General features: G+C 40.8%; 2 protein-coding genes across 2 annotated transcripts; one reads left to right on the top strand and one right to left on the bottom strand.

The window, feature by feature from the left end:
* Window positions 1-263: 263 nt before the first annotated feature.
* Window positions 264-7,066, bottom strand: NDUFA5 (NADH:ubiquinone oxidoreductase subunit A5). The gene is made up of 5 exons (XM_072343584.1): window positions 6,880-7,066; window positions 6,490-6,534; window positions 3,680-3,796; window positions 2,881-2,946; window positions 264-2,277 (listed from the first exon to the last, which is right to left on the bottom strand). Exons 1-5 carry the CDS (start codon window positions 6,967-6,969, stop codon window positions 2,176-2,178), a joined length of 420 nt encoding a protein of 139 aa, XP_072199685.1. The 5' UTR covers window positions 6,970-7,066; the 3' UTR covers window positions 264-2,175.
* Window positions 7,067-10,633: 3,567 nt separating this feature from the next.
* Window positions 10,634-19,123, top strand: ASB15 (ankyrin repeat and SOCS box containing 15). Its single transcript, XM_072357144.1, has 9 exons — window positions 10,634-10,746; window positions 12,258-12,310; window positions 12,407-12,538; window positions 12,968-13,126; window positions 14,922-15,167; window positions 15,795-15,966; window positions 16,310-16,880; window positions 17,430-17,583; window positions 18,951-19,123. Exons 1-9 carry the CDS (start codon window positions 10,634-10,636, stop codon window positions 19,121-19,123), a joined length of 1,773 nt encoding a protein of 590 aa, XP_072213245.1.
* The last annotated feature ends 358 nt before the right edge of the window (window positions 19,124-19,481 follow it).

The raw sequence follows: 19,481 nt of genomic DNA, 5'->3' as shown, positions 1-19,481 counted from the left end.
CAATAACCTCCAGCTTACTAACGTAATAACCTTGGATAGCGTAAAGGGGGTTAATTCCTGCTTGCTAAAATACTAGAGCGCAATTTAGCCAGCAATAAAGCATGCTGAAAAACTGATACAAACCTGAAAAATCCTCTCAGTGATTTCTAGACTTTGGCTTCACTAAGAACCTTTCTAAGACTCAGGATAATTGATTCCTAAATTGAAACATGAGCGAAAGCTAATTCCGGGTTTCGGATAGACAAAAAAAGTGATCCTATTTTGAGAGGTTTGAAAGAACAATTTATAGAGCAGCCAAATCACTGCGGATATAAATAGGAAACACAGCTCTAAAAACGGCCCCTCAAGGCAGCGAGCGAGTCTGTTGTAAGGAGTTATTTCTGCTTTGGAGAAAGGGAGGTGAACTGGAGAGCGGAACTGTTTTTAATGCTGGTTATTAGGTTTCCTCACCAGTGGGCCAGTAAGAGACTTCTGCCCTGCACTGCAATTCATGAGCTCGTGGCAGATAATTCATATGACAAATACAGCTTTAGAAGCAGAGTATGTAACAAGATGAGAGCCCGGCTGCCTCCATTGTGAAGGAAGAAACTGCAATAGCTGTTACTGCATTTTGCCAGTGTTTCCACATCAAGAATTAAAGCCCAAATACTTTGCTTTGGGCTGTCCCCCCCTTTCTTCTAATCACGAGCTCAACGGTTACTACCTAAAAGTGTTTGTCTTCATTTCTCACCTGACATCACTGATGCTCATTCAGGTTTACAATCCTTCGGTATTTCTCACATGGAAACTGTTTGCAAGGCACAGTGAAGTCCTTTTCTATAATGCCACCTAGCGGCTTTAGCTCAGAAGAAACCAGCTTTTACTTCTCACAAGGCTGAAATGGCTGTCAAAATCAACCAGCGAAGGAAGGATCAGCTTTTTGAATTGTCGACAGTTTAAGACTTCTGTGATTATACTAATAACGAGTGGGAAAAATCCCTCTATAAAGCTGCTATAGAAGTAATTACCCAAGTCCACACAAGCAATACATAGCTTATACTGGCTATACCCAGTAGCTTCTCTTCTGCTTGCCCTAAAGCCCTAATACCTTACCTATACGCTTTATATGTAAGATATAATTAGTCACAGGTAATTAGACAGAGGTAAACTGATGGTTCTGAAGCCTGTATACCTATTACAAAGTATGTATGTGGTGTTATGCTCTGGAACTGTCAACCTTTGCCAAGCTACAGATTGTTGTCCCAGGGCTCATCTTTAAACTTGCATCAACTTCATTAATGGTACTGAGAGACTGTGAGCAAAGACAAACTTGCACGTTGTTCCTGGATCTCATTTGCCAAACTTGGATTTCTAAAAGAGTTTTGAGACTGGAGATGCGTGGCTAGGTTTTACTTTCAAACATATAGATGGAAAGAGCACACATTAACAAAAGTCCATTATTTTTTCTTAATAGTAATATTCCACGTCTGAATCAGTAATATACGAATTAACTTCTGAGTTACACGCTTATATACAAAACCAAATTCTACACACACAAAATTAGAGTGACATTAAAGTTTTGTGCCATGTATATCATGCTAAGTATGGTAAGCTACCTGCAAACCAAGAAACCTGTCCCTGCTTCTCAGCACCTCCCTGAGCCAGAATTAGTGCTTATACGGCCAGCGGAGTCAGCTAGTCTGGGACAGTGATTCAGCTGGAAACTAAAAAGCACTATTGTTGGTAAGCCTGATTTGCATTACATCCGATCCCTGTTACTGGTATCTGCACGGTCATACAGACATTGGTACTGGCTTTACAAAGATGGGAAAAATATACAACCATCAGTGGGAGAAAAAGGCAGAATCAAGCTTTTCTACAACTTTGATTTTGATTTCAAATGAAATACCTGTATCTGCTAATACACAAATACAGATTCTAACATTATCAAGCACAAATAAATGCCCCGTCAATCAGCAAATGACAAAAAGAAATGAATCAGTGGTTGTAAAGAAGCTGACTGTTCTTAAAGCCATTACTGCAAGAAACTGGTAGCAATCTTTAGATGGCTGTGTATAGTGGACATCAAGACAAAACATGGTTTTATGAAGTCACTTTTTTAATTTAAAGGTACTGTCAGTAATAGATATATTTGAACTTTTTTTTTACTTTCAAGAGGTTACACTGGTTTCAGTATTATATTGGCCATCTCCACTGGTCAGTAGGAGGTTCTTCAACTAGAGGCTCCCATGGTTTCCACTGTAACATTTTTCTTGCCAGGGAAAGCTCATTTTCCGCCTGTTAATAAAGACCATGAGATAAACAAGTTCTTAAATTCAATACAACTGCCGGAATATTAAACTACCTTGAATTCAGTTCATCATCTCAGTGATGTGCCGCTACCTGCCACGGTCAGGGACAATCTCAAACCTTATCTTTAATTATGGTATGCTTTTCTTTCCCCAAAAAAGTTACTGTGTGACTTTAAGATGTGCCACGTCACCCCCCAACACCTGCAGTCTGTTTACCCACTCATTCCCAATGCCTACTTTATGATAAGCTCAGCCCCAACATTTTCCAGTCTATTTGCATTAAGCTCCCATATCATTCTGCCATCTTCTGTCCTATTTTTTTGTTGAGTCAGACTCTGCAAGGTAAGTATGCATGGTATCTATATTAGGCGTAACACAGGAAATGTGAATTATCGTGTTCATTTTTAATACGGTCATCCCATTCACTATATGATGACTCAGATTCTTGTAATACATATATACGTTTATACACTGTTTGTTTTGCAGCAGAGGAAAAATATGGAAAAAAATGCCCATTTTCTGAACAGCTAAAGAAACACTAAAAATCACTAACTCAACTTATACCCGATCTTAAGTTTCCCTCTTTTACCTGTAGAATGACTTCTTCTATTTGACCACCATTCAGTTTGTCCTGTAGCTTCTGCACATCAGTTTCCTGAGTATTCAAACAAATAGAGATTTAGCTTTACTGAGAAACAGAGAGAATGGACACATCATAAAAACACTAATTTAGGTAGCTCATATTCCAGCTTTCCACAAGTACTGTTTAGTTAGCTGGCCTTTGTCATTCACATTATGAAAAACAGAAAAAAAAACGCCAAAACATCCCTCACAGGTTTCTTATTGGAAACCTGTTGGGTATTGGGTAGGTGGTGCCTGCGTGCACCTGGAGTGGAGTCAGGGAGGTCACAAGTGTCTGACAGGGGCGGTCACCTGTACCACTATATAGGGTTTGTTGCAAGGCATTAAACTTGTACTTTCAGCGTTACGCACTGTGTGTGAGTCCCATCTGTTCCCCGTGCGCTGAGGCATGGTACTTTCACACAGCAGTCTTAACTTGTCGCCGGATCGGGAGGCGACAAAACCAAACATCAACCTCCTCATGAGAAATAAATACTACAGTGGAGTACTACTTAGTGATATCCAAACAGGCAATAATAACCAATCTTCAAAGAAGATTTTGATCTTAAGATCTATAGAGAACGATATGAAACTTCCTAATAGTTACATTAAACCATACACTACTGATACTGGTACTGTACCAAAACCTGCTTTTAAATGTTGAAGACAAAGACTGTATTAACAGAACACGCTGGTAAGAAAACACAGGTTTTGTGCAATCGCGTGAGAAGTACCTACCAGTTTCATCAATCTTACAAAGTACTTACTGTTTGCACCAAATTGTATTGCTGATTTACAATCTGCTCAGTGTATTTCCTATATGCTGCGTCTCTGGGAATGTTCTGTAGGACAGCAAGGATTTTGGAGTACAGTATTCGCAGGCGCTGAAATAATGACAACACATGGTTAAAATGTGCAACCAGAATTACACAATTACTTGTCCCACTATAGCTGACAGCACCCTAAGTTTTGTGTTATAGTTAGTTAGGGTATTCAAATGTAAGATTAACAAAAGGACCAGGCCTGAAACAGAGAATCCTGTTTTAGATTTGTCAGAACCAAGAAGCTACCACTAGCAGATCCCTTAAACAAAACTAAACTGCAAATGTAAGGATATTAAGCATATTTAATGAGTACTGTGTCCAGGTACGGAGCCCTCAGTACAAGAAAGACATGGAGCTGTTGGAAAGGGTCCAGAGGAGAGAGACGAAAATGATCAGGGGACTGGAGCACCTCCCCTATGAAGACAGGCTGAGGGAGCTGGGCTTGTTCAGCCTGGAGAAAAGAAGGCCGAGGGGTGACCTCATGGCAGCATTTCAGTACCTGAAGGGAACCTATATCCAGGAGGGGAGTAAACTCTTCGAAAGGGCTGATAATAGCAGGACAAGGGGAAATGGATTTAAGTTGAAAGAGGGTAGATTTAGGTTGGATGTTAGGAGGAAGTTCTTTACTAGGAGAGTGGTGAGGTCCTGGAACAGGCTGCCCAGGGAGGCTGTGGATGCCCCATCCTTGGAAGTGTTCACGGCCAGGTTGGACGGGGTCCTGGGCAATCTGATCTAGTAAATGTGGAAGTTTGGTGGCCCTGCCAGGCAGGGAGATTGGAACTTCATGATCCTTGAAGTCCCTTCCAACCCAGGTCATTCTGTGATTCTGTGTAATGCAAAGCTGAAACAACAAAAACTGCAGGTCTAATGCTAACTATACTTTTCACAAATCAGGCTGAAAATCTGAAAAACTGCCTGAGAAAGATATAAAGAAGCACATCACCTTCCAGATTATAACTCGTTTTTTGTTTGGCGGTGGTATTTAGCACTTCTTTCTATGCTGGTGCAAAGTTCTGAGTGATAACCAGATCTAAATAAAACTCACATCTGAAACTTCTAATGCTGAATTTAAATGTGGTGATGAAGGCCACACGAGGATCATGAAGAAATTACACTTTTGTCCCATTTGCTGGGTAACTATCTACCCAAAGAGGAACGGACGTCCTATAGGAACAAAATGCAACTTAACTGGAATACTGCAGTGATAAACACAAAGAAGAAAACACAGAAAATGAAAGGGGGAATGGCCCAGAACCTATACTTCTAAACAGAGCACTACTGATTTCCCTGCTCTAGAAACTGAATCACTGGGGGAAAAAACAACAAAATTTATCCACTCCACCTAGAAGGTACCTGATAAAGCTGTAAGCCAGAGTCATTTGCTTATCACAATACTGTTTGCCACAACTGTTGTTTGTGACACTATTCCTAAATATTGGTAGCATTTCTGAAATGGACTTGTTGTATAGTTGGGAATTTCAAAGCAGAGATAAACGAAAGAATTACTCAAGTCCTTTCAAAGCCCACACTTCCTGAATACACAATCAAGATGTGGTAAACACACTTTCGTTACTGGCCCTGGGGGGCAAAAAGCAAGCACCAAATTGCTACACAAAGTCTTGGCTGTGGACTGGAGAACCAGTGAGTTATTGCAGTGCTTACCATCACAAAGTCCTGAGCCTGCTTTGCAACAAATGGTGCCTATTTAGGGTGAAATCAACCTTCTCCCTTGGCACAGACAGAGGTTATTTATTTCAGCACTTTTTGGAAACACAGCACAACAGGGTAGGAAAATGCCTGTATGCTTCTGAACTCTGCAGGTGTCATGAGCCAGCAGTGTGCCCTGGTGATCAAGGCCAATGGGATCTTGGGTTGCAATAAAAAGAGTGCATCCAGAAGGTCAAGGGAGGCGATCCTCCTCCTCTACTCTACCCTGGTGAGGCTTTACCTGGAGTACTGTGTCCAGTTCTGGGCTCCCCAGCACAAAAGACAGAGATCTCCTGGAAAGAGTCCAGCAGAAATAATAGGGGGCCTGGAGCACCTCTCTGATGAGGAAAGGCTGAGTGACCTGGGCCTGCTCAGCCTTGAGAAAAGAAGACCGAGTGGGGATCTGATCAATGTCTAGAAATGTGTGAAGTTCAGGAGGAAAATGGATGACACCACACTCTTTTCAGCAATGCGTGGCGATAGGACAAGGGGGGAATGGCTGCAAACTTAAGCATAGGAAGCTCCACATTAATGTGTGTAAGAACTTCTTCACAGTAAGGGTGACGGAGCACTGGCACAGGCTGCCCAGAGAGACTGTGGAGTTTCCTTCTCTGGAGATGTTCAAGAGCCGCCTGGACACCTACCTGTGTAACCTGGTCCACAGAGCCTGCTTTGGCAGGGAGGTTACATTAGATGATCTCTAAAGGTCCCTTCCAGCCCCTACAATTCTGTGAACTGGATGTTACATTTATGAAGGACTGAATTTAAAGAGTTCTTCACTTTTACTTTAGAGATAAGAGACAAATCAAGCACTGCTTCATATCAGCACTTACGCAAGGAAGGTTTCTGAAATCAACATTTGCAGCAGAAAGTACAAGTGCAGAATAACTTCCAGTGACTGTCAGGAATTTGTTTTCTTCCTCTCTCACGTGGTAACATTTTTACCATCTCTCATTTAGTTGGTTCCACGACACCTACATGCACAAACACTATAAACACAAACACTGACGACACGCACCAGACTGGAAATAAGACACACAACGTACCTCATGGGGGTTTTCAGCCACAGCCAATCCCACGAGCCCAGTGGTCTGCACAAAGCACACAAAACCATTTACCACACCAAAGCCATCACTTCCACACCGGTACCCCCGACCCAGCCGTGCATATGACACGAGCCTCCCTCCCACCCGACGCAATCCGCTCCCACGATCCTGCAGCGCCGTGAGGGCCGCACGACAGGCGGGCGCGAAGCGGGCCGCGCTCAGTGCAGGCCGGCCTCTCGGTGCGGGCCCGCCGCTACACACAAGGGCACGCAGCCCCGTCCGCGGCAGCCCTTCCTCCCAGGATGCTCGCTCGTCCCCTCGCTCCGGTCCCTGTTCTCCCTCAAGAAAGCGGCCAGGGCCCAACTAAAAGCCTCATAAGTGCCCGCTCACCTTCCTCAGCGCCCCCGCCATAGCCGCGCCGCGTCCCGCTGACCCACCGGGCACCGCCGGCACCGCCGCCGACTGGGCCGCCAGGCGCATGCGCCACAGCGCGCGGGCGTCTGAGGTCACCAGTTAGAGGACATGGCGAAGGGCGCTGGACTGCGCATGCGCCATAGTCGCGCTCATCCGAGAGCGGAGCCGCCAGGTCCGAAACCGACGCGCGCGTTGCGGCAGTGCGTGTGGCTGTGCGCATGCGCTGTTGGAACACGGGGCGGCTGCGCGTGTGCGGAGTGGAAAGGCGGGGAGGTGGGAGTGACTTGTGGTCGTGTGTGGTAAAGGGAGAGCGGGCAGCGCAGTGCGTGTGTGCTGTGCAGGGCTGGGGAGCGGCTGGGCTGCATGGAGCAGTAGATGACTGTAGCTGCTGGTAGTGGCCTTTGCACTGTCACGTGTTGGTAGCCTTCACTTCGTGCTTTGTTTCCCCATGTGCTTTGCAGAGATCTTCCAGCACACGAGCTGCAGAGCTGATTTCAGAGTTCTCTTATGAGTCAGACAACTATATGAGGCCTTAAAGCTTCAAGAGCGTGTTCGGCCGCAGCTCTTCATACAATCACGGAATGGCCTGGGTTGAAAAGGATGACAGTGATCATTTTGTTTCAACCCCCTGCTACGTGCAGAGTTGCCAACCACCAGACCAGGCTGCCCAGAGCCACATCCAGCCTGGCCTTGAATGCCTCCAGGGATGGGGCATCCACAACCTCCTTGTGCAACCTGTTCCAATGCGTCACCACTTTCTGAGTGTAAAACTTCATCCTAATCTCTTAACCTAAGCCTCCCTTGTCTCAGTTTAAAACCATTCCCCCTTGTCCTATCACTATCCACCCTTGTAAATAGCCGTTCCCCCTCCTGTATTCTCCTTCAAGTATTGGGAGGCCACGATGGGGAGCCTTCTCTAAGCTAAACAAGCCCAGTTTATGTAATTGTTGTGTGATTCTTTTAGAAATAAAAATGATTTTGTCTACTAAACATGAGATTTTAGTGTAGTGTCTGTCTTTTCAATACGTGTCAACTTCTGTTGTTCTTTCATGGAATGCTTCAGTACCGAGGCCTTGGAGAAGTTTCCAGTATATCAGTACTAGTGCCCTACTTGCATAAAGGAAATGACTCAGGGTGAGCACTCAAAATCTTTATGTTCTTTAAAGATATTGTAAATCTATATGTTTTAAATATTTTTAATATATAACGATATATTCCTGTTCTTAGCCGCTGTTAGCCAGCAGTTGAGCAGGGCCTTGGCACTCTTCATGCCTACTTCTATTGCACTATATCTTGAATGCTCACCACACTGGACTATATCACACTAGCAGAAGTTGCGTTTAATATTATTTATCATCATTAAATTGCCTTCTTGATCTTGCATCCAAAGATGAGGTGCACATCACACATTGGTTAAGTACTCCAGGTGGCTTCTCACAAGAGCAGAGCAGAGATGCAGAATCTCCTCCTTCTTTCTGCTGGTCGCACTTCTCTTGGTCCAGCCCAGGACACAGCTGGCCTTCTGGGCTGCAAGTGCACACTGCTGACTCATGTTGAGTCTTCTATCAACTGACACCCCCAAATCTCTCTCAGAGCTGCTCTTTGCCCAACTGTATGTGCTTGGGATTGCCCCGATCCAGGTGCAGTGCAGGACCTTGCATTTGTGTTCTGTACTATATCTCCTGCTTCTTTGACCAATATCAAGTTATTGAATTTAGACAAGTAAGCACTATAACTGACTATCATCAAATCTATAAAGCTCTGCATCATATCTGCTTCAGACATAGTGATTACTATTTGGCCATAGAATTTGTCAGAATCTACAGATCTTACAAATAGTTAAATGATAAACCTTCCCGAATTCCTTTTAATTTATGTTAATACATTACAGGATGTTAATGGTATCCCTGAAGCCAAGTTGGCAATTACTTTATGTTCTTAATGAGAGTTGTTGAACCAATGAGGGCACAGATAATCTTACTATACCATCCAGACCTCATATTACATTTGATGAGATTTTAGAGAAGTCATGTGTAATACTTTCCTGTGGGTTGAGTCTGCTCGTGTTACAGTTGTACAAGGTCAGACCTTAATTTATCAAGCAACTGCGTATTTAATTTTAGAAATATCACAGGACACATTAGCTTGCAGGTCTCTATTCCTGGCTGTTCAAAATGCAGGCCCCAGACTAACAGTGGCAAGATAATGGGTTGAAAAGGTGAGGCTATACGTTGTGCTCGCCAATTAGACTAACGGTGAAATCGTTTAAAACTGATATTTAATAGACTGAGTCCAAATTTGGACTGCTGTTATTTTATTGCTGCGAATAACCTCTTTGCATGACTAAGGGCCTTCTATTTCTGGAGAGAAAAGCTAGTTTTGTCCGGTTTATTTTAAGGATAAGAAATGAGAGTAACATAAATATATTATTAACTTTAAGCGTTTGAAAATGATAAACACTTATCTGTGTTTAAAAATGATAAGTTCTTGATATGCTTCTTCCAGGGAGAGGCTCAGAACTCATTATTAGCAGGTTGTTCAGGTTTTTTTTTGAGTAAAAATGGCAACTTTAAGACAGCAAAACTTTTTTTGTTTTTTTTTTTTTGGATGCAAAACAATCGCAAGTAATGCCTTTTTTCAGGTAGAAATAGAAAAAATATGTCAGGAGAGTATCAGGTTACTCCAAATGTTATTTAAGTAAAATATTCAATATAAAGCAATTAAATTGCGGAGTAAGCATTCGTAGTTGTTTCTTGTGATCTAGAGTCGGGTTCTGGTAGCTGCCAAATACCAATAGCTGACTGGAAGAAAATTTTGCTGCTGAGCTTTTTAGCCTTTTCACTGCTGCATTGCATAAGAGGGACGCTGCTGCTGCTGCTGCTCAGCACGCCGGCTATGCTGTTATACTCCTGTGTGATCCCAGTGGAACATCCACGCTTCTATTGAAGCTCGTCGCTTTAGCACAGCGTATTACCAGCAGTGATATAGCAAATCAGGCTCTCAAGGCATGTATAGACCTCTAGCTATGCGTCCAGCACTTGTGCTGTGGTGAGCCATTTACATTCTACTTATTCTGCCGTGTCAGTCAGTTGCTACCTTACTAAATTTATCATTTTAAAATACACTATTAATTTTTGTGTGATAATTTGAAAATGGCACACGCAGCAATTGTAAAACACTGCTTACTTAACACCTTCCTGGTTAAGACTGTGTTCAAGCAGAGCTCTGGGTTGCCTGTGGCATTATCAGCTCTTTGGATTACAACAAAGCAGGGGATAGCCAGCAAAATGGGCTATGGGAGTTGTGTGACCAGAAAGGAGCTACACATTTAGATGATGACTAATTTCATCCCCTAGTTGTCCGGAGATAAAGTGGAGGTAGAGAAGCAGTATATATATATATTATTGTTTTCATAATAGAATTTTCTTGCTGTCTTGCATTGGAGTATCCTACAAGCTGTTCTGTGCTTGTAATCCCCCTTGGAATAAGTAAAGTTGGACGGTATCGATCCACTTGCAAGATTAAACCATTTATGAACATTTCTGTACAGTAGAAACAAACTCAACAAGATGTTAGGAAATTAAAATAAACTGATGGAAACACTTAATTTTATTATTAAAAAAAAAAAAATAAAAAACCAAAAACAACAACCTTAAATAGCACACAATCCTAACCAGTGTATTTTTGTGTGTATTTCTAAACAGCATATGAATATAATGTGCCATAAAAAATGACGGATGAAAGTGAAGATGTGGTCGAAGATCTGCTCACTGAGTATGCCATAAAGCTTAGCATTCAAGAATCAAATGCAGCCAAACCACGAATGTCCAGCTTTAGTGACAGGTACTGTAAATTCAGAGGTTATGCCATAATTCTAGTGTTTTGAGATGCTGACATTTAGTGCTTGATATTGTCCTTAAAGCAGTTCTTGGTTTGGCTGTTATGCATTTTGCCAAGTGAAACACTGCCTGAAAGAATAAACAAAATAGAAATCTGTTAGTGAACTTATCTGTATGCACTCCATATTCCCCTGTGCACTCAGGTATGAATGCGTACAAGAAAAATGCAAACCAGAAAACCAAAGGATCCTATGGAAGTGTTCAGCAAGAGTTAGGACGTGACATTAATTAGACTGATTGAATCCTTTGATTCAATGGAGGCTTCACCTAACTGTGTGGGATGATGGAAATGCTCAGTCAATGCTCTGTGCTGGAGGCAAGGCTGAGATCCAGCTCTGCTTTGCTATCAGGAGCAACCCATCTTTTGGAGTTGCAGAAAGGTTAAGGGAGACGAGACTCACTTGACTGAAGTAATACTTCCTGTAGCTTTTAGACCATTCTTGTGAGAAGGGTACACATGAAACAAAAGTGAACTTTGTCTTAGCAGAGAGGTTCTTTGGAAAGAATCCCATAAATGCATATTGTAGGTTAATCTATCTTGGGACTGAAAGGGAGATCATAGAATCATAGAATGGCCTGGGTTGAAAAGGATCACAATGATCATTTAGTTTCAACCCCCCTGCTATGTGCAGGGTCACCAACCACCAGACCAGGCTGCCCAGAGCCACATTCAGCCTGTCCTTGAATGCCTCCAGGGATGGGGCATCCACAACCTCCTTGGGCAACCTGTTCCAGTGTGTCACCACCCAAGATGTAGAGCTGTAAGTCTGGGAGCACTGTCAGCCTTAATTTCCTGTGGGCGCTCATGAGAATTTGACTCTTGGTCATCAGTGTTTGCTGGAATCTTTGTTTTCACTTGGCTGCTCCTTTTTTTTTTTCTTCTTCTTTTTAATCTAATCTAGTTTTTAAGATGCTCCATGCACTAGCAGAAACCAGCATTTAACTTCTATTTTATGGAGGTTTGAATAATACTGTTAAAAATACTGACATTTGTTTTCCAGGGAAAAGGTCATTATTGTCATAATCAAACTTTCATTCATTAACAAACATTAACATTCCGATGCCATCATGTTTTCATTCGCTGCCTAAAGTTTCTGAGTCTGAGGGGATCATTCCTGTGCTGTGTGGCAAATACGCCTTTTTTGTACACAGGAGAATTCTTTACTAAATAAAGAGCTTTGTCAGAGCAGTTCACAGCTCCTCCTGGAAGCTGCCACACCAGGGGAGGGTAGGGGAAGGGACACGAGGGACCTGCACCTCCCTTGAAAGCTTTGGCTACTCTGAAGGTCTGCGTTTCAGGTGTACCTTAAGAGGTCACAAGGCTAGTGGGGACTATACATTATATATTGAAAGGAGAGTTGGCTCAGATAAGAACCTCACGGAAAATACTGAATAAATAATGTAATGTATTTACTACTTGTTTATATTTTCTATTTTCTGTTCTCTTTTGGGTAGTTTTGTGCCACCTAGTGAAGAAAATAGGAAAATTGTAACAGCCATAAAGGAAGGTAAAACTCCTTCAATAAAACTGTCCCTTTGCAAAATGGAGCTTTCCTCATAATATTTTTCCAACTGCATCTCATTTATCTGTTGGGTTTCTTAAGGTCAAATATTTGGGCTCCAAGAGCTTGTGAAATGGAAATACGCTCTGGATGAAGCTGATGAAAGAGGGTGGTTTCCTCTGCACGAGGCTGCAGCTCAGCCAATTCAGCAAATACTGGAAATTATTTTAGATGGTGAGTAAATGAGGATGTCCCATGGGACAGAGGAAGTAGCAAAGAAACACAGAACAAAAAAACAGACATGGGCAGCAATGGGCTAGAACTGATGACTAAAAAAGTATGAAGAAATCCTCCATGAAACATCTTACAGATGTTATTTGCATCTCAGGCAAATGTTGTTCTTGGGATGTTACACTGATTTACACTAGCAAAGTGCTTTGAGTCTTGTTTAATGCTTTGTTCAGAATCCTACAGAATGAACAGAGCTAAAACGAATATTCAGTATTCAGTCTGGAAGTACAAGTTAGATTAAGATAAATGTAATTACAAGCAATTTTCATAAAGACTAAGGACTTAAAGCATGTAAGGACTGCTGGTTTACGTGTGCATTAACAGCACCGCGCTTTAATTTAGTTTTATGTTTCCTCACTTTCTTACTTCTAGCATCTTATAAAACAATGTGGGAATACAAAACATCTGATGGAGAAACACCTCTAACTTTGGCAGCCAAAGCTGGCTTTGTGGGAAATGTCCGAGCGTTGCTGGAAAAAGGTGTATGGCCCAACACCACAAATGACAAAGGCGAGACTCCACTCCTGATTGGTAACTGCCTCCTTTCCTTGCGCTGCAGCCCATCCACTCCACTAAACTGGCATGTCTGCTTCATCAGACTTGAAAGCTAACCCTGACAAGGGGAATTTAGCTCCAAGGCTGTGAATCCTTGTCGCTGTGTGTAATTCTTACTCACTCCAATACTACATGGGGCTGTATGTTCTGGCTGTTGGTAAATGAAGTGAAATGCCCAGCACTATACTGAAATGTACCCAGAGTTCACTTCAGCAATCATTTTACTCTAAGTCATTCCTGAGATGCGTTTAAAGATAATCCTGAGAATGTGACCTACTTTTTGCTGTTGTTTGAGGCATCTTCTCTGCGTCTTCAGATGCTGCAAGGCCATTGGCAAGCTGTCAGTCTTAAGGTTTAAGTCAGGTACAGGAATAAGCCATTACTTTAACTAGAATGTACTTTCTGTGGGAGTCTGGAGGTTACGGAGGATTTTTATATTTTTTGGATGATTTCTTCAAGAGCAGAAAGGCATTTTTGATTTCAAAACCTCCCATCTCATTTCCCTGCCTTCCTGCACTGAAAGCAAGCTTCTACTGCATTTCTAAGTAACGTCTCCATCTAAAGAAAGCTGATTCTGTGGAAGATTTTAAGCTATTGGTAGACTTAAATGAGCATCGGTACACATTGGTAGCGTAGCAATTATCAGTTTCTAGTTGCTGTTGGAAGTCAAATATCTCCATTCTTCTGAAGAGAACAAATCTCTGAACTCAATCCAATTCTCATATCTACAGCAAAGTACCATTATACTGCATAACAAACTGCAATCTTTATTACAGATATCAATATTAAAATATCATGTTCTATGAATTTTTGTTAATTTCCATCAGAAGCAATTGAGATGTTAACATCTTAAGGCTCTGAGGGTTTTCTGAAGTTTTCCTTTGAGGTGTCCTGCTTTCCATTGGTTCAGCTCTTTTCAGTGTTTCAGTGTGATAATTTCTGCTTCCCACTATGTTCAGTAATGCTTCTCCTCAGAGCAAATGTGAGTGAGTAAGAAGACTCTTGCTTCATAAAAACCTTCTTACATGTTTAAAAGGACATCCACTAAAGTTAAATTATCCAACCCTGTGATGCTGACCTTTTTCAGCTGCCTTATCAGTTAGAGAAGAGATCTGCTATTCCAAAGGACAGTTCAGATGTGAGATTAGACTTCTATCTGGATCACTGTTTTATGTGTGAATGACTTGCAGATGTAGTTATCTATGCAAATTTCAAACTTGGAATGTCAAAAGGGCAGAATATGGGATGGCAGATGTCAGTTGTGTTTTGGCTAACAGCAGCCACTGAGTACATGCTAGGATTAGAGTTACCAGATGAATAAATTGCAACTGAGATTTTTGGTGGACATTGTAATGTTTGCATCAATTTTATGTGTAAATACTTTTGTCTAATACTTTATTGTTTTTATTGTTGCTTTTCCTTGTGATTGATCTGATGCTGCTTCTGTCCTCCATATTCCTAACTGATATTTTTTACAGATTAAGATGGTTTAGGCAAAGTACCTGGTAAGGACTGTTTCTTATACACAAAACTATTTATGAGAGGGATTACCTGTGTCTACAAGCTTGAATTTTCTGTGCAGCTCACATCATCATTTATTTACCATTGAATTGGACCCCCAGATTCCCAGGACTGGAAGTCTTTTGAATTTCCTCATATCAGTACAGAAGAAAAAAATTCTCTAAACTTAATAGATATCTTTTAACTTCAAGGCAACATACTTGAAAATATAATTATATTATTTTTTCTTTCCTTCTTCAATATCTTCAAGCTGTAAGAAGCGGCTCTTTTGAAATGGCATCTACTCTGATTAAACACAACTGTAGGATCCACCAGCCATGTGCAAAACGTTGGTCTGCAATGCATGAAGCTGCAAAACAGGGACGCAAAGATATTGTTTCTCTTCTTCTGAAGAATGGTGGAAATGTGAACCTTAAGGATGGATATGGAGTAACACCATTAGGTGTTGCAGCTGAATATGGTCACTGCGATGTGCTGGAGCATCTAATTCATAAAGGTACGTAGTCAGGTAAGAAAGAATTGGGCCTCTGCTCTGGCGTGCATCCTGCCTGGTTGCTGAGGTGTTTTAGAGTGGTAATGGAAAAGGAGAGAAATAGGAGCAACAGATGAGAAGATTCGGTTTCTTGGAAAGAAAGAAAGCATATGTGAGCATTCCTAAACTTCCATAATCCATGTCAGAGGAGTGATAGAGTTGATACTAATCCATTTCCACCAAGGAGGGATCTACAGCTATACATGTCCTACTTTGCAGCCTTCCTTTTGTTCCTGTCTCATTTTCTTCCATCTGTTTCTTTCCTTTCAATAATGTACAGAATTACATTGGTACTAATTATTGCAATTAAGTATGTATTTAAATAGGCCAAAATTTTGAAAATCCTGTTGTAACCCTTAGGGCCAAAGCAGACCACGCTCAAGTGAGTGTTTTCACATGTCTGAACTTGATTGTATACAAGATTTGCTTTTGCCTTTGAAAGCTAAATTTGTCACAAGAAGTGTTTCTTGTTTACATAAAGTTTTAATTTACACACATTTAAAAATACAAAGGAGAGTATTCTGGGCTTGTTTTTATGTTGATCTGCAAATCAATTTGGATGTAATTCTAAACTCTCTATCGTTCTTCAAGGTGGTGATGTCCAGGCCTTAGAAGATGATGGTTCATCAGTACTGTTTGAAGCAGCAGGAGGAGGAAATCCAGACTGCATAGCACTTCTTCTGGAGTATGGAGGAAGTGGCAATGTGCCCAATAAGGCAGGACTGCTTCCCATACATAAGGCAGCTTATGAGGGTCATTACCTGTGAGTAGAAGTTTGAACTACACGTTTTCTTTAAGATATAGAATGGCTCAGGGTCACACTGAAGAACAGTGTTAAACATGAATATGTAGAGACCACCCATATTTCAGAAATGGCTATGTTGCATCAACTTGAATCAACTTCGAAGTGTTATTTTAGCAGAAACAGAAGAAAATGTAAAATATACTGCTTTAGAGCTAAGTGAAAAGCACTGAAACATCTTCAAGACAAGGTCCCATTTGATACTTCCCGAACAGGTGCTTCTGTGTTAGGATTTTCCCGTGTGTGTGGTGGTCATTTTCTTAATGATGAGGAGTGATGCCTTATTTTCTTCACTGTTTTTTAGGGTCCTGAAGTATCTCATTCCAGTCACATCCCAAACTGCAATCCAGAGAAGTGGGATAAGCCCTGTTCACTCAGCTGCAGATGGCCAAAATTCGCAGTGTCTAGAGCTCCTTATTGAAAATGATTTTGATGTCAATACCCTCTTGGATGATCACATTTCAAATAGTTATGATGATGAAAGGAAAACTGCACTCTATTTTGCTGTTTCTAACAACGACATTCTTTGCACTGAAATATTACTGAAAGCTGGTGCAAATCCAAACAAGGATCCTTTAAACTGTCTTCTTGTGGCAGTGAGAGGTGGTAACCATGAAATAGTAAGGCTGCTTCTATCCTATGGAGCAAACGTCAATTGTTACTTTATGATGGTTAATGATACGCATTTTCCCAGTGCCATCCAGTATGCCTTGAATGACGAGGTGATGCTAAGGCTGTTGCTGAATCATGGATATAATGTGGAGTTGTGTTTTGACTGTATGCATCAAGATATCTTTGGAAATTCTTTTGTGTGGTCAACTCCAGAGGAAGAGATTCTCCCAGGGTGGACTTCTTCTGTAATAAAGGATAATCCAGTAAATAACCACCTTCCTTTTCTCTTTCTTCTTTCCATTAGGCAGCTTTAAAAATTCCATATTATTGTACAGAAATAAGCTTAATATACTCACAAAATCCTTTTAAAACAACCTAAAAAAATAAAACATTTTTGACTTTGAGGGAAAGTTATTTATGTAGAGTGCTTTAGTTCGGTGCCTGTGCATTAGAGATTTAGTGAGGAAGACTTAAGAAACTCCAAATCAGGATATTGTTATTTCTGTTCTTATCCAAACCAGTGGAAGGGATGAAGTTCCAAAGAGAAATCACTGTTGAAGGGAAGAGCACTGGAAATTATAGCAACGTTGTAATGGCTGTTTGGCCTTTGAGCCTGTCCGGAGTAATTAAGAGATCACGAAGACTAAGCATGGAAGCAAATATAGAGTAATTTACATGTGGAACCATTATGGCTGTTAAAGCTCATTCCTAATACTGTTTTAATCACCTTTTGTAATTGATTTAAAATGTGTTATTTTTGAATTCCACTGCGCCTATTTTGAAATTATTCTCTGATATCTTTTCTCTTTCAGTTCTGTGACTTTATTGCTGTTCCTTGGTTGAAACACTTAGCAGGAAAAGTTGTTCGTATTTTTATAGATTACATGGATTACGTTCCACTATGCACAAAAATTAAGTTTGTTCTAGAAACACAGAAGGAATGGACAGAGATACGTCAGATATTGGGTAAATATCTAACTTCCAACTAATTGTGTTATGTTTTATTATAGGAGACTTTGATTGCTTTTATCAGGTCATATTAATCCAAAACTTGTGTGTACTAGCTTAAAAGCCAGGTTGTACCTGTCATCCATTTCTCAGATGAGACAGATCTTTACCTGTTGCCACTGGTCATAGTTAACTGGACTGGAACATGGTAGGTGCAAATGAACCCAGTGTGCACCTTACCAGTCTTGTAAGGAATGTCACTGTTGTTTGGGAAGCCTCTTCAGCTAAGCAAGACCATTGAGGTACTTCTCATACTCCACATGAATCCTTGTAACACCAGTCATTGCACAGCTATGAGACACATGTTTTATGAAGGAATATTGCTGATACTTCATCTTCTTTTCCTCCCCTGATCTCTCAAGTCTATTAGTCATTCAAGGATTATCATAAGAGCATGTTTCAGATGCTATTATGTTCAAGATGAGAGGTGTTGACAATGAGTGTACCATCACAGCGTACCATCATTTCCTGATTTACAAGATACACATTTAGAGTTGCCATTTAGTAATTAATACTTCTATGTATGCTTTCTCTTTTGAAGATCTACAACCTAGTTTAGATATTCCACTGCGGGTGGCACTGGAAATAGGTTTTATCCACCTTAGTGAAAACTTCAGGAAGTTGGGAAATATAGGAAAAACACTCTTTACAGGATCTACTTTTATTTGACTGTCGTTTTCAGTTTTTTAATAGAATTTTGTTCAGCATCAGTTATAAAGGAGCAGAACATTTAAATTTTAATCTGGTGTTTAATTTTATCTTGATATTTTATACTGGCATGCAGAGGATGTCTTTAATTTAGTGTTGGTGTCACAGGCACGTCAAAATAATTGGGTTGTCTTAACTATAACAGATATGTTGAAAACTGTTGAAGTGTTCAGGAAAGCTAATTCAAACCAATGTCTTCCAGTGATGTAAAGTCTGATAAGAAGTGTTGGTTTAGATCCAAGCATGGTAAGGTCTGGTCCTGGTGCCTTTTTCATAGAGCAGAAATGGAAGTGCCAGGTCATTTGCACAGCTGGCTTCAACCTGTGGATTTTTTTGAATATACACATAGAGAAAGGAGAGATCATTTATCAGTTACCATTGATTATGTTAAATAACATCCAGTTTTGGTGATGTGGTACAGTATGCATATTTCTAAAAAGGAGGAATATAGTGTTAGTAGAGATCCAAAAGAAGTTTGATTACTATCAACAACGTGTAACATCACATATTCAGAAGTGGCAAAATTTTGCCCCACGGTGGATTTTAATATTAATTTTATTAGGACAGTCACTCATTGCTGACGGCATTGGTTTTTTCCACTATTTCTCTCTTTTTAGATAATCCTCGCCCATTGAAACATCTGTGTCGCCTGAAGATACGTAAACTCATGGGGTTGTGGAGGCTCCAGAAACTGTCATCCATGAAGAAGTTTCCACTTCCTCCAGCTCTCAAGAACTACATCCTATATAAAGAATATGATCTGTATGGGAAAGAGATACATTTAGAATAGTTTTTAATAAGAGCTGTGCACGATTTGTAATTTCTTTACTGTTTTTTACTATCTGAAGATTTGATTGGCGATTCTATGTTTTATATACGTTCACAACATTCTGCTATTTATTGTAATTAGTTCTTTTATGGGAACAAATTTTTCTTCAAACCTAGTATGTTTTAACACAAGATTGTACTGTCCACATCTAGGCTAAAATCACAATAAGGACACTATAATAATTACACAGAAAAGAATCACACTAAATGGGAATGTAGTTGTATAAAAGACAAAAGAATTTTCCTGATAGTCTTCCCAGTGAGGATGATAAATGCACGCTCCTCTCAGCTGGTGGCATGAGTTTATATAGAAAAGAGAA

Source organism: Excalfactoria chinensis, chromosome 1 (genome assembly GCF_039878825.1).
Source record: "Excalfactoria chinensis isolate bCotChi1 chromosome 1, bCotChi1.hap2, whole genome shotgun sequence".
Taxonomy (NCBI): domain Eukaryota; kingdom Metazoa; phylum Chordata; class Aves; order Galliformes; family Phasianidae; genus Excalfactoria; species Excalfactoria chinensis.
This window is presented reverse-complemented; position numbering and strand designations above follow the sequence as displayed.

What these genes read in the sequence shown, in the direction of transcription:
- NDUFA5 (XM_072343584.1), bottom strand. Translation starts at nt 6,969, where the DNA reads ATGCGCCTGGCGGCCCAGTCGGCGGCGGTGCCGGCGGTGCCCGGTGGG. An exon ending in TGGCGGGGGCGCTGAGGAAG is followed by an intron (nt 6,535 to 6,879) that starts GTGAGCGGGCAC and finishes TGCTTTGTGCAG; the next exon opens with ACCACTGGGCTCGTGGGATT. An exon ending in TAGAAGAAGTCATTCTACAG is followed by an intron (nt 2,278 to 2,880) that starts GTAAAAGAGGGA and finishes CTTTATTAACAG; the next exon opens with GCGGAAAATGAGCTTTCCCT.
- ASB15 (XM_072357144.1), top strand. Translation starts at nt 10,634, where the DNA reads ATGACGGATGAAAGTGAAGATGTGGTCGAAGATCTGCTCACTGAGTAT. An exon ending in GGAGCATCTAATTCATAAAG is followed by an intron (nt 15,168 to 15,794) that starts GTACGTAGTCAG and finishes TCGTTCTTCAAG; the next exon opens with GTGGTGATGTCCAGGCCTTA. An exon ending in AGAGATACGTCAGATATTGG is followed by an intron (nt 17,584 to 18,950) that starts GTAAATATCTAA and finishes CTCTCTTTTTAG; the next exon opens with ATAATCCTCGCCCATTGAAA.